Source organism: Apiospora phragmitis (genome assembly GCF_038363925.1).
Source record: "Apiospora phragmitis strain CBS 135458 chromosome Unknown utg000002l:1.0-5516284.0:1.0-5523493.0, whole genome shotgun sequence".
Classification (NCBI taxonomy): domain Eukaryota; kingdom Fungi; phylum Ascomycota; class Sordariomycetes; order Amphisphaeriales; family Apiosporaceae; genus Apiospora; species Apiospora phragmitis.
The window spans coordinates 1765487-1784012 of NW_027117400.1; the positions used below are offsets into that span (position 1 = coordinate 1765487).

An 18526-nucleotide genomic window follows, 5' to 3' on the forward strand; every position below is an offset into this window, starting at 1 on the left:
TTTGATCGGAGACTGTGTATCCAGTTCGAGGCTCTGCTGATGATAGACATGAATACAGATTGCTAAGGTAAGTGGCCTTGGTGACGGCGTTGACGTTCTTGTTTTATACTCAAAATCTGTTTACAGGATTAAGCCTTGCACGAAGCCCATTTCAGGCAGCCATACGTTTCGGAGACGGTTTTTACACTTACCAGGCAGGCTGTGTATGGTTCCAATGCCAACTTCTGGCACGTCGGGCTGAATATTACAACAAGAGTTTGGTTCCACACCGAAGCCTCCTTACGAGGGCAAACTTCAACAAGTGCTTTGCTGGTATTCTCGGTATAGGTAGCGATGCGTATGTGAGTGAGTCTTGACAATGATACCGCGAAACCGGTAGTAATCCGTAAGTCGAGATAGATCCGTTGTGTGAGGGTATGCTGCAGGACCTGTCCAATCGAATAAATGCCGCAACCTCTCACCGAGCGACCGCAGTGATATTATGTGCTGGGATAGGGGGTGGGCATCGAGGTGTCATTGGCTGCCACTTCAAGCCTGCATTCTGCATCATCGCCCACAGCTGTCACACATTGGGACGCCAAGCACTGCAGTCAGCAAGCTCGGGGAAAGGGGGGCTTAGCTATGGCCCCCTCTTCGCACTCAATCGTCCCACGGACGAGTTCGCAATTTTCGATTTAGCACCACAAGAAGAGTCGGAAGTGAACGTTAAACACTTACTCCCATGACCACAATATAAACGGAAATCTGGAGTCATCCTCCCCGGACTTCAAGCAGCAATACCCGCTCACTCAAGATGGACTGGTTGAACCGGCATGAATCTTTCGTGGGAGGTGACTTGGATCGCTTCCAATTCGAAACGAAGAGCCCCTTCATGATCAAAACTGTGAAGATCCACATTGACGAAAAGGCAAATACATTTCATTGTGTTAAATAGACCATTCCATGATTTGCTCCCGTATTGACTCTAGAACTAGGGCAAGGCCAAGTTTGATCCGACGACCCTAGCAACTGAAGAGGCGTATCGCAGATGGTTCAATGAAGTATGTCAGTTCATACCCGTCTTTGGGTAATACGACTAATAATTTGTCCTTCAGTGTCGGCCTTTGACTAATGGTGGCCCCCCGACCATGGTACTCGTGATGCATCAGAGGTTGCCTCATCTGCTGGCTTCCGCAGTGCCTTACAGAAAAGAGACTCTGAGTGATGCCTGCAAGCGTCTCTTCCAGCACAGATCGCTTTCTTTGATAATGGCAAGAACTTCTCATGCTGTCTTCAACAGGCGTAAGGTGACATGGGCTGATAGAGAGGGCCGTGGTATGAAGAGACCGTTACGGATTGACTTCCATACTCTCTGACACTTTGAGCCAGTCTATAACTGCCGATCCGATACTACTTGCCAGATTGGGACAGAAGATGACATCCTGATGAGCGTCACCTCCTTCCCGGATATTCCCCTCACCTTTGGCGTCATGTATGGGTGTACGGAAGTCACCATGGAGTTTGTGTTGCAGTATCTCGACAACACCCCTCGTGCTGCACTTCACCCGCTAATGCTTCCCATGATGTTTGTGGAACTTGAACGCAAAAGACTGATCGAGGCACTACGGACGGAGACAGCAAAACTCACTCAGCGAATCCAGAAGATGGAGACCCGACTCAGCAATTTGGCACAGCAGGACGGCACGCCTGAGAAAGACGATAACGATGGCGATACCATGTTTAAAAAGGATTGTCAAGCCACCAAAGACTGGCTACTGGTTAGTAAGCTGCAGAACGGGGTGCAGAGCCTCATCACCATCCTTGACTCTATGAAAACACATTCACAGGAGTTCCAAATTGATGTCAAAGTGGATGCGAGTCCTGCTGGTAACCGGCAGATCTATACGCACAACACGGAAAAGTTCCAGACACGGCTGGAGGAGATAGAGATTGAGCTCAAGAGTGAAGTGCGAAACTCCAACAGCCTCCTTGGCGGCATGACTTTGGCTACGCAGATGGTGAGCAAAAGGAAACGACTCGTCAATGGTGCAGATTGTGCAACCTAAAATACTGTTTGCTAATCCATGTTAACCAGGAATGGAACTACTATACCAGGCGCGATGCCAAAGCGAACATTGTCATTGCTTGTGCATCTAAAATGGACAGCAGTCAAATGCGCCTCATCTCAATCCTGGGTATGGTATTCCTCCCGGGGACGTTTTTGGCTGTAAGCAATCTCCCCACGATAGGCAGCACACTGCAAACAAACTAACGGTGGAGAGAAGACTTTGTTCTCGATGACGTTCTTCAAATGGATACCAGAGGAGAGCTCGCAAGTGATTTCCCCCTGGATCGGTCTCTACTGCGGGGCGGCCGTGATGCTGACACTTCTTATGTGGCGGCTATCACAGAAGTACATGGTCAATGGGAAGCTTGTCGCAATGAAGGAAATTCGAGAGGCTCTGGATAGCGACAACGATTCTATCGTTTAGGCTGACCGGGAGGCTGTTTGATCCTTCTTTCATTGCTGGTGTGCAGCAACGGGGGGTTCTTCATGATGGGACGATATACGACTTTACGATTTCCTAACTATATACTTTCCTATTTGTTGGACTAGGACATCAGTGTTCTCGGATCGGTACCTGACTTTCTCGGATATGGATATGTAATCGGTCGCGAGGGAGTTCCTGCATTTTGGCAGGGATTTTGATCCCTTTGGTCTAGACCCGGATGGACCTTGGTCGTCAGATTTCATTTGGACTAGTGCTATGCAGGTTATCCCTCATGGAATCAACGACGTTAAGCCAGCCCTATGATAGTCTGTCCGTGCGCATCCCTGAGCTTCATATTCACCTTCCTAACATGTGAGACAATGACTCGCGGTTCTGTGCCTGACGATATGGTATATTTTGCCCATGATGGTGTGCATGGATGCAATGATCTTAGTAAGGCAAAGACAAAAATGGCAGGATAACCACTTTCTGTTACATCACGCTTCTTACTAAGCCCCTTCCTTCTAATCAAAGAACTTCTCACTGCAACCTTCCCTTGGACTTGGAGCTTACTATGCATCGACCGTATGAGAGTGAATAAGGAAATTTACTATCCTTATCCCTAGGATGCGGCCACGTATGGCGCTTGGCGGATGCAGGTACCGTCAGGGGTCAGCCAACACATTGTTGGCCTTCGTTGGTGGCTAAGCTTACAGGCCAGGGTGCTCCCGTCAGGCACACCAATCGGTTTCTGGAAGGTAAGACAGAAAAGAGCGTGGCAGCTCCGAACGTGGCTGTCGCGAAGAAATTCCTGACGTGTGGAATGCCACGATCTCAGACCACGTTCGACGACGGAACGAGCGGGATGGTTTTAATATATTAGTTGCCATAAGTTGTCAGAGTTCCTATGGGACGATAAGGACTCGACTAATATCATCCCTCGTCCTGTTGAGGTTTTCTCACAGGTTAGACCAACGGCGGAGGCTTGGCCAACCAAGTAGTGGCAATGCAATGTACGAAAAGTCCCAACTAGCGGCCGCAGTTCCAACTACAGCAGATAAAAGAGGTAAGGGATAGTGAAGGCAGCGGTAAATGACAAGTTGACATACAGCAACTTAGGGGCTTGAATGGCTTCTCTGATGGTGGTTCCATGATCTAGATATGTATATAAGTGAGCACCTTTCTCTTACAGCCAGTCTCATTCAACTCCTTAACGCTTCACAGCTACCTCCAAATCACTCTTTATATAGCAAACATCGTCTCCTTTTTACTTCAACGCCTAATTTACTGTTCTCAAGTCCAAACTTTGCCCAACATGTTGTCTCTCAGTGGTAACGCGTCCTTCCTTCTCCTTACCCTCTCCCTATTCTTCACGGCCATCTCCGCTTCTGCCACGAGGGGTCTCGCCCTCGGCTCAGAGCCCCTGGCCCAGTCGGACCTCGCGAAGCTAGTAGAGTCCAGCTCGCCCGTCAAGTGGTACTACACCTGGTCGCTCTACCCCAACGACTACCTCAAGTCCCAGAAGAGCAACGTCAAGTTCTTCCCCCTGGTGAACCCGGCCCAGGCCACCTCCGGCCTCGCCTCCACCCTGAGCGGCCTCCGCGCCAACTCGGACCACCTCCTGACCTTCAACGAGCCCGACATCGCCGCCGCCGACGGCGGCAACCCCATCGAGCCCGCCCGGGCCGCGCAGCTGTACCTCGACTACGTCGTGCCACTGCGGGAGAAGGGCTGGAAGATCTCGCACCCGGTCGTATCGGGCTCGCCGCAGGGCCGGACGTGGCTCCAGAACTTCCGCGACGCGTGCAACGCGCGCAAGCCGGGCACGGGCTGCGTCGCCGACTTCGTCTCGGTGCACTTCTACGGCAACCTGGCCGGGCTCAAGGACCACCTGGAGCAGCTGCGCGGCTTCTACAACCCGACCGCAAACGGGCTCAAGTTCTACATCACCGAGATCGGCTACCCGGGCGCCAGCGAGAGCCAGAACCTCGACCTGCTCAAGGGGGCGGCGCCGTACCTTGATGGCCTCAGCTGGGTCTTGGGCTTCGCCTGGCTTGGCTCTTTCCGCCAGCGCGACGCCAACAGTTGGACCGGGCCCGGTCTGGCGCTATTCAACAACAACGGCGACTTGACCAGAGTTGGCAAGTACTATGTCAACAAGTAGAGACTTGTTGCTGTCATCATGCTTATGAGATGTCTGTCAGTCTTACAATTTGACACTGCCAGAATAGCTGGAAACCGATTTTTCTTTTCTATCTGATTTCTTCTTCGTATTTCCTGTTGTACGGGTTGTTCGTTTCTATGCACATATTTCTCTCCCGAAACGGATGGCCCCTGCCAGTCTTTATCTAGAACTTCCTCAGCTGAATGGAATGTATATACTCTTGTGAGGAAAATGCACTTGGTTATGCAAATTGCTTTGATAACAAGGCTTCTTTGTTGCTCCAAATGCATGTTGTTTATCTGACTGACCCCAAGCCCGCTGTCGGGAGCGTGAGATGATGCTGCATATGACCAAAAGGAAGGGCCTGCCGTATCATCGTTGAAGGAAAAGGGGGGCCGAGGTGAGCACTAATCCTGAATAGCAGTCTGGCCCCCACATCAGATCCAGCAAACTTGGACCCCTGTTGCAGCGCGGTCGTAGAAAATAGAAATCACCGACCGCTGATGTACGCTTACGCAATGCCGTAGGCTGACCATACCCGTCACTCGCATCTTGATATCTTTGGTTACCCGTCAAGGGGCCAAATCGTACGCTCCGACGATGTACGCGGCACTAGACCCCGGCCGCGAGGAGATTAGACTCCTTCGGGTCGCTCGAAGCGCCGAGTATGGCTCGCAAGTCTCTTGTGAGATAGTCGTTGCGCAGGTGCAGGACCCGTTGCTACAGTACGCCGCACTCTCCTACGTATGGGGCGATGCAACGGACACCGAGGAGATTGCTGTCGATGGTCAGCCGTTCAAGGCCACAAAGAGTCTAGCCTCGGCTTTGAGACAGTTCAGAGAGTCGTATAAAGAAAAGAATGGAGGCGGGCCTTCTCTCATATGGGCGGATGCCGTCTGCATCAACCAGCAAGACGTGGCGGAGAGGGGCCAGCAGGTCTCCATGATGGGATTGATATACAAAAAAGCCAGCTGGGTAATCTCCTGGCTCGGCCCCTCCGATGACTCGACCGAGTCGGGGTTCGCACTGATCAAGGCCTGCGCCCGCCACGTCGCAGCCACCAGGAAGCAGAGGGGTGGTGAACACCCCGAGTCGAACATAGCCATGGACGCGTCAGACCTCGCGTTCCTTGGTGAGCAAAGCGAGTTCCACGAACAGAATCACGCGCGATATGCCAGAAATAAAGCTTGGAATGCCATCGACGACCTCAATCAACACGTCTACTGGACGCGAATCTGGATCATACAAGAGGTGGTCCTGGCCCGACGGCCCGACGCCAACATTCTGTATTGCGGTGGCCAGTCCTTGACGTTTCAGCAGCTGATCGACTTCAATCTCTGGGCCGAGAGGCTCTTGGAGCAGAAGCCACTAAAGCCCCCTTTTTCGACCAGCGCGTGTGGGACCATGTGATCAAGGACAAGGGCCTCTCTTCCAGATTCATACTTTTCGCGCAGATGCTGAGGGACCCAAGAGCCCGGGGAGACTACCGTTTTGTCTCGCTTATCAGTACAACATGCCGCTCGACGGACCCGCGCGACGTCGTATTCGGACTCAGTGGTGTTCTTGGCGTCGAGGTTGTCCCCGACTACAACAAGAAAGTCGCCGATGTCTTCAGGGAGTGCGTGGCAGCTATCTTGAGCAAGAAGCAGTGTAAGAATTTCTTCCACACCGCGGGCCTCATTCGCGAGGACAGAGACATCTCCGAGTTCCCGTCGTGGGTGCCGCGGTTCCATAACTTGATAGAGGACGCAAACTATTCCATCGGCCCGCCTGATGCGTCTATCGCCCTCGGTTGGACGAGGTATGCCCAGAAGGCCCCGCGATTCTGGACGAGCGTACCATGCGATTTTCTGGTGTGCGACTAGATCGATGCACGAGAGTGTTTCGACATGTCGGCCCTGACGAGCAGACGTCTCCGAAACTTTGAGGCGGTTCTGGTGGCTTTGCCTCGGCTTCGTAAAGGATTACGGCGGTGAATATCCTGGTAGGGATGGAGTACGGTGCCTCGAGGACTTACTCAACGCGTTGAATAAGGGCCGGGATACTCGGGGCGATCCGCTGCAAATCACGGCCTCAGTCCATTGCATAGCAGCACATGCATTCAGGCTCTTGCTCCGTATTGGTGAGCCCGAAGAAGATGATGAGGCTGCACGTCAGAAATGGCGCTCTTTTGGGTATGCAACTTTTGAAGAGGTGAGGATGGCGCTCGATACCGCCTTCGTGGGGCCTGAAGCACCCAACATCTCTACCCTTGGAACCATATTACCCGACGAAGAATACGAAGCATCATTCAATGCTATGAACGCAATGGTACAAATGGCGTTCAACTGGATCAACTGGCCACTGTTCAGGACCGAGAATGGGCGTATGGGGCTAGCGCCGCCAGCTATTGCCGAAGGCGACTTGGTATGTCTTCTGGAAGGGTTCTCGATACTCTGTCTACTCAGGAGGCATGGAACGGATCATTACGTCCTGGTAGGATCTTGCTACGCAAATGGATACTCCGAAGGTGAGCCTTTAGAGTCACTAAGGAAGGGCAGTCTGAGCCTTGAGGAATTCCATATACGATAAAGATGCCCATTTGAAGCAAGTTCCGCAATGAGAGGAGTGAGTACAAGTTGCACAAAATGTGATCGTGAGCTCGAGCCAGATGGCGCTGAAATCATAGTGTATGTTTGTGTGCCAGCTGAAAAGCTTGGCCTATAGCAATCCTTGTCAGGAGTGTGCCACCGGAAGTTGTCAGCACTGCAATCCCAATCACCATTTGGGAGCTCGTGCTTTTCGCAAAAGGTAGTACTACTGTTGTTGCCTTTGAATAAGCTGTATTTCCACAGCTACGCCTGGGTAAATAAGTAAATAGGGACATATGCAGACCATCTTGGCATTGCTTTCAGCTGAGCTACCAACATGTCAGCTGCCACTAGAACTTTTTATCCTACGTACCGGTGATGCCCATGAATTACCAGAGGATTGTTCGATAATCTTTGAAATGCAAAAACTCCTTGGAGTCCTGGGCCTCTAGGACTGCGATTGGCGATACTCAATTCGTATTCAGTAGCAGTGGCAATGGTATGGTGGTAGCCCCTTTCCATTCAAACTCGGTGGTCACGCTAAAACAGATAATCCCCCTCCAAATCGCGTTTGGCTCGGGCCCTATACTGACATCGATCTGGGCAATCACTTGTATATAACCTCTGCGTATGTCTATTGCATGCCACGAATACTTCGTTAATATCTTTACGGAAAAGACCTTACGGAGTCTTATACTTGGTTATAGCAGATTGTTCTTAAGATGTATGTGTCATTTCGCACCCACTATTTCCATCACGCAGATAAGGCGAGACGAGGCTGTGCGAACGGGCATGGCTATATCAACAGGTACCTGAGAAGGATGCCGATATCTACGCTTAAGCTAAAGCACCCCCTCACGGGCCACTTTATTAAGCTACCGTTACCCCTGTAATTAAAGCCATTTCTACGGCTAGAATTAACGTAAATATATTATTTTTCGTTATTTTTAATAATAATATAGTCCTCCGACTCCGTGCTATTATCTTTTATAGCTTCTATAGCGTTACGAAGCCCTCTTAGCACTTCGACGTCGCTAGCTTCGTCCTCGTATATAACCTTACCCTTTAGCCTCTGCTTAGCCCGGCGTATATTAATTATACGAATAAATCGTTATCCCGGTGCGATTTTTATTTTTTAACGTATTCTTATAGTTTTATTATCGAGTTTAATTTAAAAATAATTAATTTAAGCTTCGAAATACGCGATTTTATTAACGTTTTAATTTAAAGCTTTATTAACCTTTTTAATAAAGAGTTATTAAAAAGGTAATTTAAAAATAAGGTTTAACGTATCTTATAAGCGAATGTCTCACTTTTATAAATTTTTTTATAGCTTTATATAACGAACGCTATCCGGGTTTTAAAAGAAACCTAGTAAGACGTATTAAGGTTTATATTAATAATACGAGAAAGTATTTAAACGTGTAATAAAAATCGCTTTTATCGATATAATAAGTAATAGCTCGTAAAATCGAAAGTAATTAAAATACGTAAACTTTAAAGGTATTTATAATAGTTTTATTAAAACTATTTATTTTATTAATAAATGAAAATTAATATTTAAATTAATTATTAAAATAAAAAGTATTTATATAAAATATATAAGAAATATTTATTATTATATATTTAACCTCTTTTTTTATTAATTCGTTAAATTATTTAGTTTACCTTCGTATTTTAGTAATCCGGGTAATCCCTTTATTAGTTAAATTACTAGCTTATTTTATCGTTTTTAATAATCCCCGTGATCCTTCACGTGATATTATTCTTGCCGCTCTTTAGGGTCGTATCTAGCCGGCTGTTATTCGGGACACCGTCGTTATGGTCGCCGTGCGCTTTTATAGTATAGGCGCGTTTATATTAGTATAGTTAGTAACGCGGTCGGTGGCCGTAATATCGTAGCCTAGGCGAGGTATTATAAATCCGGCCCGGTAATTTATAAGCTTTAGCCGTATAATTAGGTTAGGTTATAATATTATTTTCCCTTTTTTAATTATTTTATCCCTAAAGCGCTAGGTTTTTTTAAATATTTTTTACTCGTTTATTATATTAAAGCTTAATAAATCCTTTCTTTTTTTCGTTATATTTTTATTATAATATTCGCTTATTATATTAAATCGAGTTAAAAAATTTATTTTTTATATAAAGTTTAAAAAAATTAAATAATATTATAACTTAATTATTTTCGTTAATAAATTTAGTTTTAAAATTATATCGTATTTTTTTTATTTAAAAAAAAATAAAAATATATTATACTAAATAATATTTCTCGTTATAAAGAGTATATCCGTCATAATCGGTTTTATAATAGTTCCGGTCTATCGGTTTTTACGGTATCTCGGGTCGTCGACGAGTCCCGTTATCTATGTTTTAAAGAGTAGGCGGCTAACGACTCTCTACGCGAGGCGAGCGCGGCTTTAAAAAAGGCTTACCGGGAGGCTTAGGGGGCCTTTTAGCGTCTAGAGCGGATTCGGCAGTAGCGGAACTCTTTAATAACGCGCGACGTAGAAATAACTAGGCGTGGCCTTCGCTTTTTAAACGAGCTAGAAGCGGCCGAGTACGCCGAGTTTAAGGCGGTCGTCGAGGCGTAGTTTTTCGGAACGTTTAAAGTAGTAAATTAGAACGCGATAAATTTTAACCTCGTTTTTTTTTAAATTTTTATAGTTTTTTTATAACGTTCGCTAAATACCTCTTAAGTTTTTAAGTATTATTTTTTAATAGGTAATTTTTTTATTAAACGAGGTATTAAAAGCTTCGGTTTTTTTTTTAATAATTTTATTAATTTCGTACTCGTATTAATTTATTTTAACTTTTAATTATATATTAATTAAAGTTTTTTTAATTATTAATTCGAATAATAAAATATAAAGTATATTTATATTATTTTAAATAATAATAATTAATAATTAGTTTTTAAAATAACTTTTATAATTTTAAATAATCCGATTTTTTTAAACTTTAATTTATTATTTAATTACTTAATTTTAATATTTTATTATAAAAGGTAGACTTTTTCTCCTTCTTTATAAGTTAATTTTTTTAACTTTATTTAGTCGGCGTATTTTTTTATTCGTTATTAAAAAAAAGTAAGGTTTTATTATAATATAATTTAGAGTTTTTTTAATTTTTCGATTTATATAGTCGCGATTAGTATTAGTTTTTTTTAAGGGTTTTTTAGTAATTTCTAAGTTATACTTATAGTTTATTTTATTTATAATTAATATAATAGCGTAGGTATTATTTTAAGGTTTAGTTTATTCGCTCGGTTTATTTATTCGTTTAAGGGTGGTACGTCGTAGATAGTTTATATTTAATACCGAGTTATGTTATAAGCGATTTTTAGAATTTAGCGGTAAATAATTTATTTTTATTAGAGATGATCGTTTCGGGTAGTTCGTATTAATTAATAATTATTCGAAGGAATATATATATTAAATCGTTAATATTATTAAATTCTTTATATAATAAAAAGTAGGTATATTTTATAAATTTATTCGTAATTATTAAAATATTATCGTAATTAATTTTAATTAGGGGTTTTTTTAATAGGGGTAGTTTAACGACGAAGTTAAGTGCGATAGTTTTTTATGTTTTATCTAGTGGTAGGATTAGTTATAATTCTTTGTATAGCCGGTGTCGGGTGGCTTTAGCTTTGCTATAAAGGTTATATTTATTAATTACCTTGGCCACGGTTAGCTTAAAGGTTTTATAATCGAATTATTTAGTAATCCTTTTTTAGGTTTTAAATATTTTTTAATATCCGTGTATAGGATGTTTATAAAATTCCTTAATAAAGTTTTCGCGATACTGCTTAAGGATATAGATCTTGTTTTAGTAAAAAGTGAGACCGTTATAATTTTCGAAGTGGTTTTTAAAGTAGTTTATAAGGTCGGGGGTTTAGTTAAGTTATTAGAACTTAGTAACTTAATTATTATTATATTAGATATAGTTCGTAACGTTTAGTTATTTTAATAGTATAAAGTTACTATTTTAGTTATAAGTAAGGATAGTTCGCGTTTTAAGCGGGACCTTTTTTTAATAGTCCGGTTATTAGTTTAATATATTAACGCGACCGTTCTCGTTACTTTTTTTAATAAATAATAATAAGGTTAAATTTTAATAAGAACTTAAACTATTATATTTATTATTTATTTAATTCTTTAATAATAATAAACGTTATAAGGTTTTTATAATCGGTATAAATTTTAATTAGTTTTATTATTTTATTAAAATTATATTTTTATTTTTTATAAACTTTAATAATAGCTATTAACTTTTTATTATAAATTTAATAATTAAGCTCTAATTCGTTAAACCTTTTTAAAAAGAATGCGACCGGGTATAGTTTTTTATTATTATTTCGTTAATTAAGTTATCCTTTGATCGTATAGTTTAATACGTCGGTTTCGATTTTAAAAGGCTTGGATAAGTTTATTACGCGAAGTATTAATTCGTTAAGGATTCGCTTTTTAATATTATAAAAAGCTTTATTTTTTTTTTCCGTTTATTAGAATAATTCGTCCTTTTTTATTAAGTTTATTAGGGGTGTCGCTATCTTATTAAATCCGGGGACGAAGATCCGGTAATAGTTAGCTAGTTTTAAAAAGGATTTAATTTCCGTAGCGCTTATAGGCGTGGGCTACTCTTTAATTGTTAAGATTTTCGAAGGTTTTATTTAGATTTCGCCCGGGGATATTATGTATTTTACGAAAGTGACGGATCGTTGGTAAAATCCGCTTTTTTTTAAGCTGATTAGTAGGTTAGTATTTTATAGTTTTTAGAGTATTAGTTTTACGTATTTTCGGTACTGCTCGTTATTCTCGGAATAGATAAGGATATCGTTAAGGTATATTATAACGAACTTATCGAGGTATTTTTATAAAACGTAATTAATTATAGATTAAAAGTTAGTTAATATATTAGTTAAGTTAAACGGTATAGCTTAGTATTCGAAATAGCCGTACTTAATTCGGAACGTTATTTTTTATTTTTTTCCTTTTTTAATTCGGATTAAATTATATACGTTAAAAAGATCGAGTATTATAAAGATTTTAACGTTTAATAATTTATTTTATAAATCGCCGATTAAAAGTAAGAGGTATCGGTTTTTAATAATAATTTCTTTAAGTTTTTAATAATCGATATATATGCGTTATTTAGGTTTCCCGTCCTTGCTCTTTTTTGGAACGAAGAGGATAAGGAAGCCTATTAGTAACGTGGATAGTTATATAACTCTTTTCTCGAGATTTTCCGTAATATATTCTTTTAAGGCTTATTTATACTCTTGGTTAAGTTTATATATAAGTATAAATAGGGGTTCCTTCTTATTTTTAAAAGGTATTTTATAATTTTATTATATATAAAGCGGTAAGCCTATTTTTAGTTTCTTATTAAAAAGAGCTTCGAATTACCGGTACTTTTTTAATATAATCGTTATAACGTCACAATTTAAGCTCTTTAATAATAATATATACTTTAAAGATTTTAAGTTTATTAAGGGGTCGTTTCTTAAACCGCTGCCTATCGATTAAACCTTTTTTAATATATTTTATTAAAGTTAGCCTATTTTTTAATTAATTTTAAAATTATTTACCCGTAATTAGGGTATTTTTAAAATTATATCGTATTTTATAATATCCGTGATGTTATATATAATTTATTTATGGTGTTTTTTAATATCGATTAAAAAGTTCGCGACTTTTTTTTATATTTCTTTATTATTATAGGTTATAAATCTTTTATTAACGGTTTTAAATCGGTATAGGGCGTTTTTTTCCTATTATTCGAGTTTAAGGTAATTAATAATTCGTAATGAAATATAGTTTTTTTATATTCCGTTATTAAGTAACGCTTTAATATAAACTCTTTTTATGCTTATTATTAATATAATATATTTATAAATAACTCGATTATTAGTTATTTAGTATAGGGACCTGTTTTAGTCCGCCTGTTATTATTTTTTTATAATAGGCGGCGTTCGTTTTTTAAACGTTATTTTTATAAGTAATTAATAATTTTTTACGATTAATCTTTATATCGTCGTTATTATTCTTTTTGTTTTTTATAAGGCGTTTTTTAGTATATTAGTAAGGGTGTTTTTATGCTCCTCTTTATACGAAGTGCTATCCCTAATACTTGAGGTTCGAGTTCTCCGGGTAATTCGAAAGTTTATTAAATTCGCGATAATTTATAACCGCTTTATAAATTTTTTAATATATTAAAAAGGTTTTTTTATTAAGTATATATTTATATATTTTAAAAACGTTAAACGCTCTCTTTTAAACGTTTATAAGTTCGCGATTTTTTTAGGCGTATTTAAAGTATTAGTTTTAGAAATATTCTTTTTAATCTCGTTTTTTTAAGTGGTATTATCGTAGTTACCGTGGGTCTTTTTATATTAATAAGTACACGCGTTATTTATTAGAGATTAATATTCGGATTTTTTTAATAATATAGTCCGGGTATGGTTACGTAATAAATTATTTACCGATCTTTTAAAGAAATTATTTATGCTTAAATTTTTTCGCGAAGTGTTTTATATAGGCGTTATATATATATAAGATCTATAAAAATGTAAAGTATTCTTTATATATAGGGGAAATTCGTAGGTTATCCTTTATGGCGTAGTTATTATAAATTTTTTAATTAAACCCGGCCGTGATAAGTATTTAGTGTAAATATTTTAAATCGGGGTAAAAAATATTAGGGATAGCTAATTATTTATTAGGTTTTAAGTTTTTAAACTTAATAATCTCGTATACTAATTTATTTATTAATATACGTATTAAGCGTTCGTAGTTTATAGGTTATTCTAGCTAGTTCGTAATATTGTTTATTAAATTATTATCTTCCTTATAAGGTAGGGATTATTCTTTTTACGTTATTACGAGGCTTTGGCTATAGTTTTTTTTACTTTTTAAAACTTTAGGGAATTATTTAGTACTTTTTTTATTTATTAAATAAGAGGTGCACTTATTATTATAGCAGGCTGTTTAGGATAAGCTACCGTGTTTAATAGTAGCGCTATTATCTTTAATAATTATTATAGGGGTGTTTTTTATTTTAATAATATTAACGTGTTATTTATTAAGGACTCGTCAGAAATCCTTCTTTAATACTTAATATTTTCGAATATAATATCTTAGTTTTTAATAATTATAATAGGTGCCGCGTAACTTCTTATCCTACTTATTATATTTAATAACGTTAAGCTTTATAGGCTTATTATAGTAGCTATACGCCGTGGTATTTTTAAACGGTATATAGTTATATTATTATAATCGCCCCGTATTAGTTTAAGTTTAATTAATTTATCGTTAAGGTTCGCTTTATTTCTCGCGATATTATTTATATATACGAGTATTAATTTTAATAATAAGCTTTATATATAAAAGAAAGTTATTAAGGGCGTTAAGCCGGCTAAATTCGTTTTTAATATTATTCTTTAATTTTCGGTAATATATTATAATTTTCGTAATTTCGGTATAATTTAATTAAACTATAATACGTTAGAATTCGGTTATATAAGAAGCGGCTAATCCTTTTTATTTAAAGGTTTCAAGTTTTCTCTCCGCCTGTCGCTTTTCGTCGGGGTTTTAAAAAAGTGATTTAAGGGCGTGTTCGAAGCCGTCGTAACTTTTAAAAATACGTTATATTTTTATACGGCATAGTTTAATTTATTAATCGTTTTTTATAAGTTTATTTAAATAAGGTTTAAATTAAGCGAGTATTTTATTTTTAAAAAACGAGGCGGCGTGAATAATTTATTAAGTAACGTTTTAAAACGTGCTTTTATAAAATCGTTAATAAGTTTTAACCTAAATAAAAAAGGTTCGAAAATTTCCGCTTATTTCGTTAAAAAGTATTAACGAATTAATTTTTATACCCTTTTTTAATATAATAAAGGTTTAAATAATATTAATAATTATATAAAAGAGATATATTTTTTCGCATAGCTTATTAATATTATAAAGTGTTTGTTCTAAGGTACCCTTAATTAGGAATTCGTTACGCTTTTTTCGAGCTTAATGTAATAATATTAATAATTAGCGCTTTTTTATTCGAATTTCTTAATTTATTTAATTAATATTTATCGGGTAAGTTCGTTATTATTATCGTCGCTATTAATGTTTATAGCAGGGTCTTGTTAAGAGGTGTTAAAGGTGGCGATAAGAGTCTTTCCTTATCGGATGATATTACTAGGGTTAAATATAGATATAGTTTTTATAGTATTATTATTTAAAGGTTTAAGTAATAATTCGTAAAAATAAAAGTAATTAAAATATAACGAATATTATTTAGGTTTTAAAAAAAACTTAATAAAATATACTAAGGTTTATATTAATAATATAAAAAAATATTTAAACGTACGATAAAAATCGCTTTTATTAATATAATAAGTAATAGCTCATAAAATTAAAAGTAATTAAAATACGTAAATTTTAAAAGTATTTATAATAGTTTTATTAAAATTATTTATTTTATTAATAAATTAAAATTAATATTTAAATTAATTATTAAAATAAAAAATATTTATATAAAATATATAAAAAATATTTATCGTTATATATTTAACCTCCTCTTTTATTAATCCGTTAAATTACTTAGCTTACCTTCGTATTCTAATAATCCGGGTAATCCCTTCGTTAGTTAAATTACTAGCTCACTTCGTTGTTTTTAGTACTCCCCGTGATCCCTCACGTGACGTTATTCTTACCGCTTTTTGGGGTCGTATCTAGCCGGCTGTTATTCGGAACACCGTCGTCGTGATCGCCGTACGCTTTTATAGTATAGGCGCGTTTATATTAATATAACTAGTAGCGCGGTCGGTAGCCATAACATCGTAGCCTGGGCAGGGTATCGTAAATCCGGCCCGGTGATTTATGGGCCTTAGCCGCATGATTAGGTCAGGTCGTAATACCTTAACCTTTTTTTATATTCTTTTATATCCGAAAATGCTATAATTTTAAAAAGAGAGTGATATAATTCTAGCGCTTCAAGCGCTCTAGGAAGACTTAACTTTAAACGTACGAAAGGTTGTATTAATTTATTACGTTTTATTAAAAACTTTATAACGTAAACGAAATAGTTAACCTATACGACGCGAAATATTTACGAATTCTCGAAAACTTTTAAATTTCGAAAAAATACGATTATTTAATATATTATTTATTAAATAAGCTCTCGTACGTACGGTGGTTCCGGTTTTAATCGAGGTTTAATCGTTTTTATTCTATTATTTATATTTATTTTTAATACGAGCTATGAGTGGAATTATATACCCCTTTTATTAAAATAAGAAAGGGGTTTATACGCGTAGGTACGTAATACCTTTTTTAAAGTAATATAGAAAACTTTAATTCTTGTTATTTTAATACTGGCAGTTTTTATTTTAATAATTATTAGAACAGTAGGAACTAAGGTTTTTTATCTTATTTTAAAAGGGGTGCTATATATTTATACGTACGAACCCATTTCTTATTTTATTAAGAGGGGTATACGATACCTTTCGTAATTCGTATTAAAAATAAATATAAATAATAAAAGTAAAGAAACGGTTTTACGCCTTTACCGATATAAAGGCGACCGTACTAAAAAGCCCCGAGAATTTCCGCCCGTTAAAAATTCGGAAGAAGAGCCGAACTAAATTAACCGTACGAGGAGGAACCCCTTTTTCGGAGTATATATTATAAAGAGAAAACTAGGTTCCGAATTATACGCGAAACTAGCTAAGTTATATATAATTATATATTTAAATAACTTTATTATACGATTTATAAAACGATAACCTTTATTAAATAGAGTTAATCGCGGTCGGCGAATCGAGATCGAACCCGGATATACCGAACTTAAATAAACCGATAATTTTAAACCCCGAACTATTTATATATAAAAAAGTATTTTAAAATACCGGGATTTCGTTAATAATTTAAAAAAGGAACGTTAACCTCGCTTTTTAAAAATTTAAACCTTTAAACGTATTTTTCGAAAAAATAATACCCGAATTATTTATAACGTACTTTATATAATACTTTTTAAAATATTATATATTAAAAATAAAAAAGGCTTCTTTTAAAAAATTATTTATTATAAAATTTAATAAATAAACCGAATATTAATTCGATTAAATTAACCGTATATTTTAAAAAAAACTCTTTAATTATTTTAAAAAATACGGAGTCGATATATTAACGGACGGATCCTTTAAAGCTAAGCTTACAAGTTTAGTACTACCGGCCGATCCTATACATTAATAGGACCAACCGGCAGAACCGACTTCGGAAACCCGAAAGGGGGATATTCTATACTCTTTCCGAGAATAGACAGTCGAAAAACCGCCGCCTAAGCGAGAAATACCCGGTTTCCGTACGGAGCAATCGTCCGCGACACCACAGGGTACTTTAAAACCAACGTTCAATCCCGGAGTTTCAAATACTCTAGGCCCGACGTCTAACCCTGGATTCCTAAGCACCTAAACGTCGCAAGACATTATCCTTTTTCTTTCTCCGACTCCGATACCGCCGGACTAGAGGGCACGATTATTTAATTTAGCGTATATTATAAAATACGATATCCCTTTAAGCCGAGCTATTTATAACGGTAAAATCGATCAAAATAAGGTCGTTATTTTTTCGAAGGTATAAAGGAAAAAAAAAAGCTATACCGGCAAGCCGTATAATATCTTTTATAATAAAGTACGGATATTTATTAAAATATGCCGACGGCTAGATATATTAAAAAACTAATATTATATAATCTTTTTAAATATTTTTTCCGGCCGTATAGAAGTATTTTATTTTAATTATATCAGACCTAAAAAAAAATAAAACGAAATATATTATTTAATAAATTTATATTTTAATATAATAATAAATTACGTATAATATTTTACGAATTAAATAATAACTTTTTTTATATAAATAAAAAATAAAAACGTTAAGAAATAATTTATCGAGGTTTTAAAAATCTTACTAAATAAGTTCTAGCTCGTATAACGAGCTTTCGGAAAAGAATTCGAAAAAAAGATCGCTTTCTATACCTCCGTTATAAAAACTTATCGAGAAGTTCCGGAATTTATACTAGCCTTTATTAATTAAAAACTAATATACGAAACGTTATTTTTAAACCTTTATATATTATTAAATATAATAACGGATTAAATATTATTAAAATAATATTTAATAAAAAAATTATATTAAAACCCGGCTATAAATATATACTTAATTAATAAACGGTTTATAAATAATTATACGAAAAAAAACCGACTAACTTACGGTAATAAATTACTATATAATAGCCGACTACTAGGATAAGAAAGGATC

At 37.1% G+C, this 18526-nt stretch overlaps 4 protein-coding genes across 4 annotated transcripts; all 4 read left to right on the forward strand.

Moving 5' to 3' along the window:
- Positions 1-1247: 1247 nt before the first annotated feature.
- PG994_001374 (uncharacterized protein) lies at positions 1248-2471 on the forward strand (the record flags this gene model as incomplete). Its single annotated transcript, XM_066852783.1, has 4 exons — positions 1248-1281; positions 1369-1997; positions 2075-2206; positions 2265-2471. 4 exons carry the CDS (start codon positions 1248-1250, stop codon positions 2469-2471), a joined length of 1002 nt encoding a protein of 333 aa, XP_066720924.1.
- Positions 2472-3786: 1315 nt separating this feature from the next.
- PG994_001375 (uncharacterized protein) lies at positions 3787-4635 on the forward strand (the record flags this gene model as incomplete). The annotated part of the gene is made up of 1 exon (XM_066852784.1): positions 3787-4635. One exon carries the CDS (start codon positions 3787-3789, stop codon positions 4633-4635), a length of 849 nt encoding a protein of 282 aa, XP_066720925.1.
- Positions 4636-5235: 600 nt separating this feature from the next.
- Positions 5236-6500, forward strand: PG994_001376 (uncharacterized protein; the record flags this gene model as incomplete). The annotated part of the gene is made up of 2 exons (XM_066852785.1): positions 5236-5929; positions 5983-6500. 2 exons carry the CDS (start codon positions 5236-5238, stop codon positions 6498-6500), a joined length of 1212 nt encoding a protein of 403 aa, XP_066720926.1.
- A 334-nt stretch (positions 6501-6834) lies between these two features.
- On the forward strand, positions 6835-7156 carry PG994_001377 (uncharacterized protein; the record flags this gene model as incomplete). Its single annotated transcript, XM_066852786.1, has 2 exons — positions 6835-7041; positions 7115-7156. The coding sequence occupies 2 exons, from the start codon at positions 6835-6837 to the stop codon at positions 7154-7156; spliced, it is 249 nt and encodes an 82-aa protein (XP_066720927.1).
- Positions 7157-18526: the final 11370 nt, after the last annotated feature.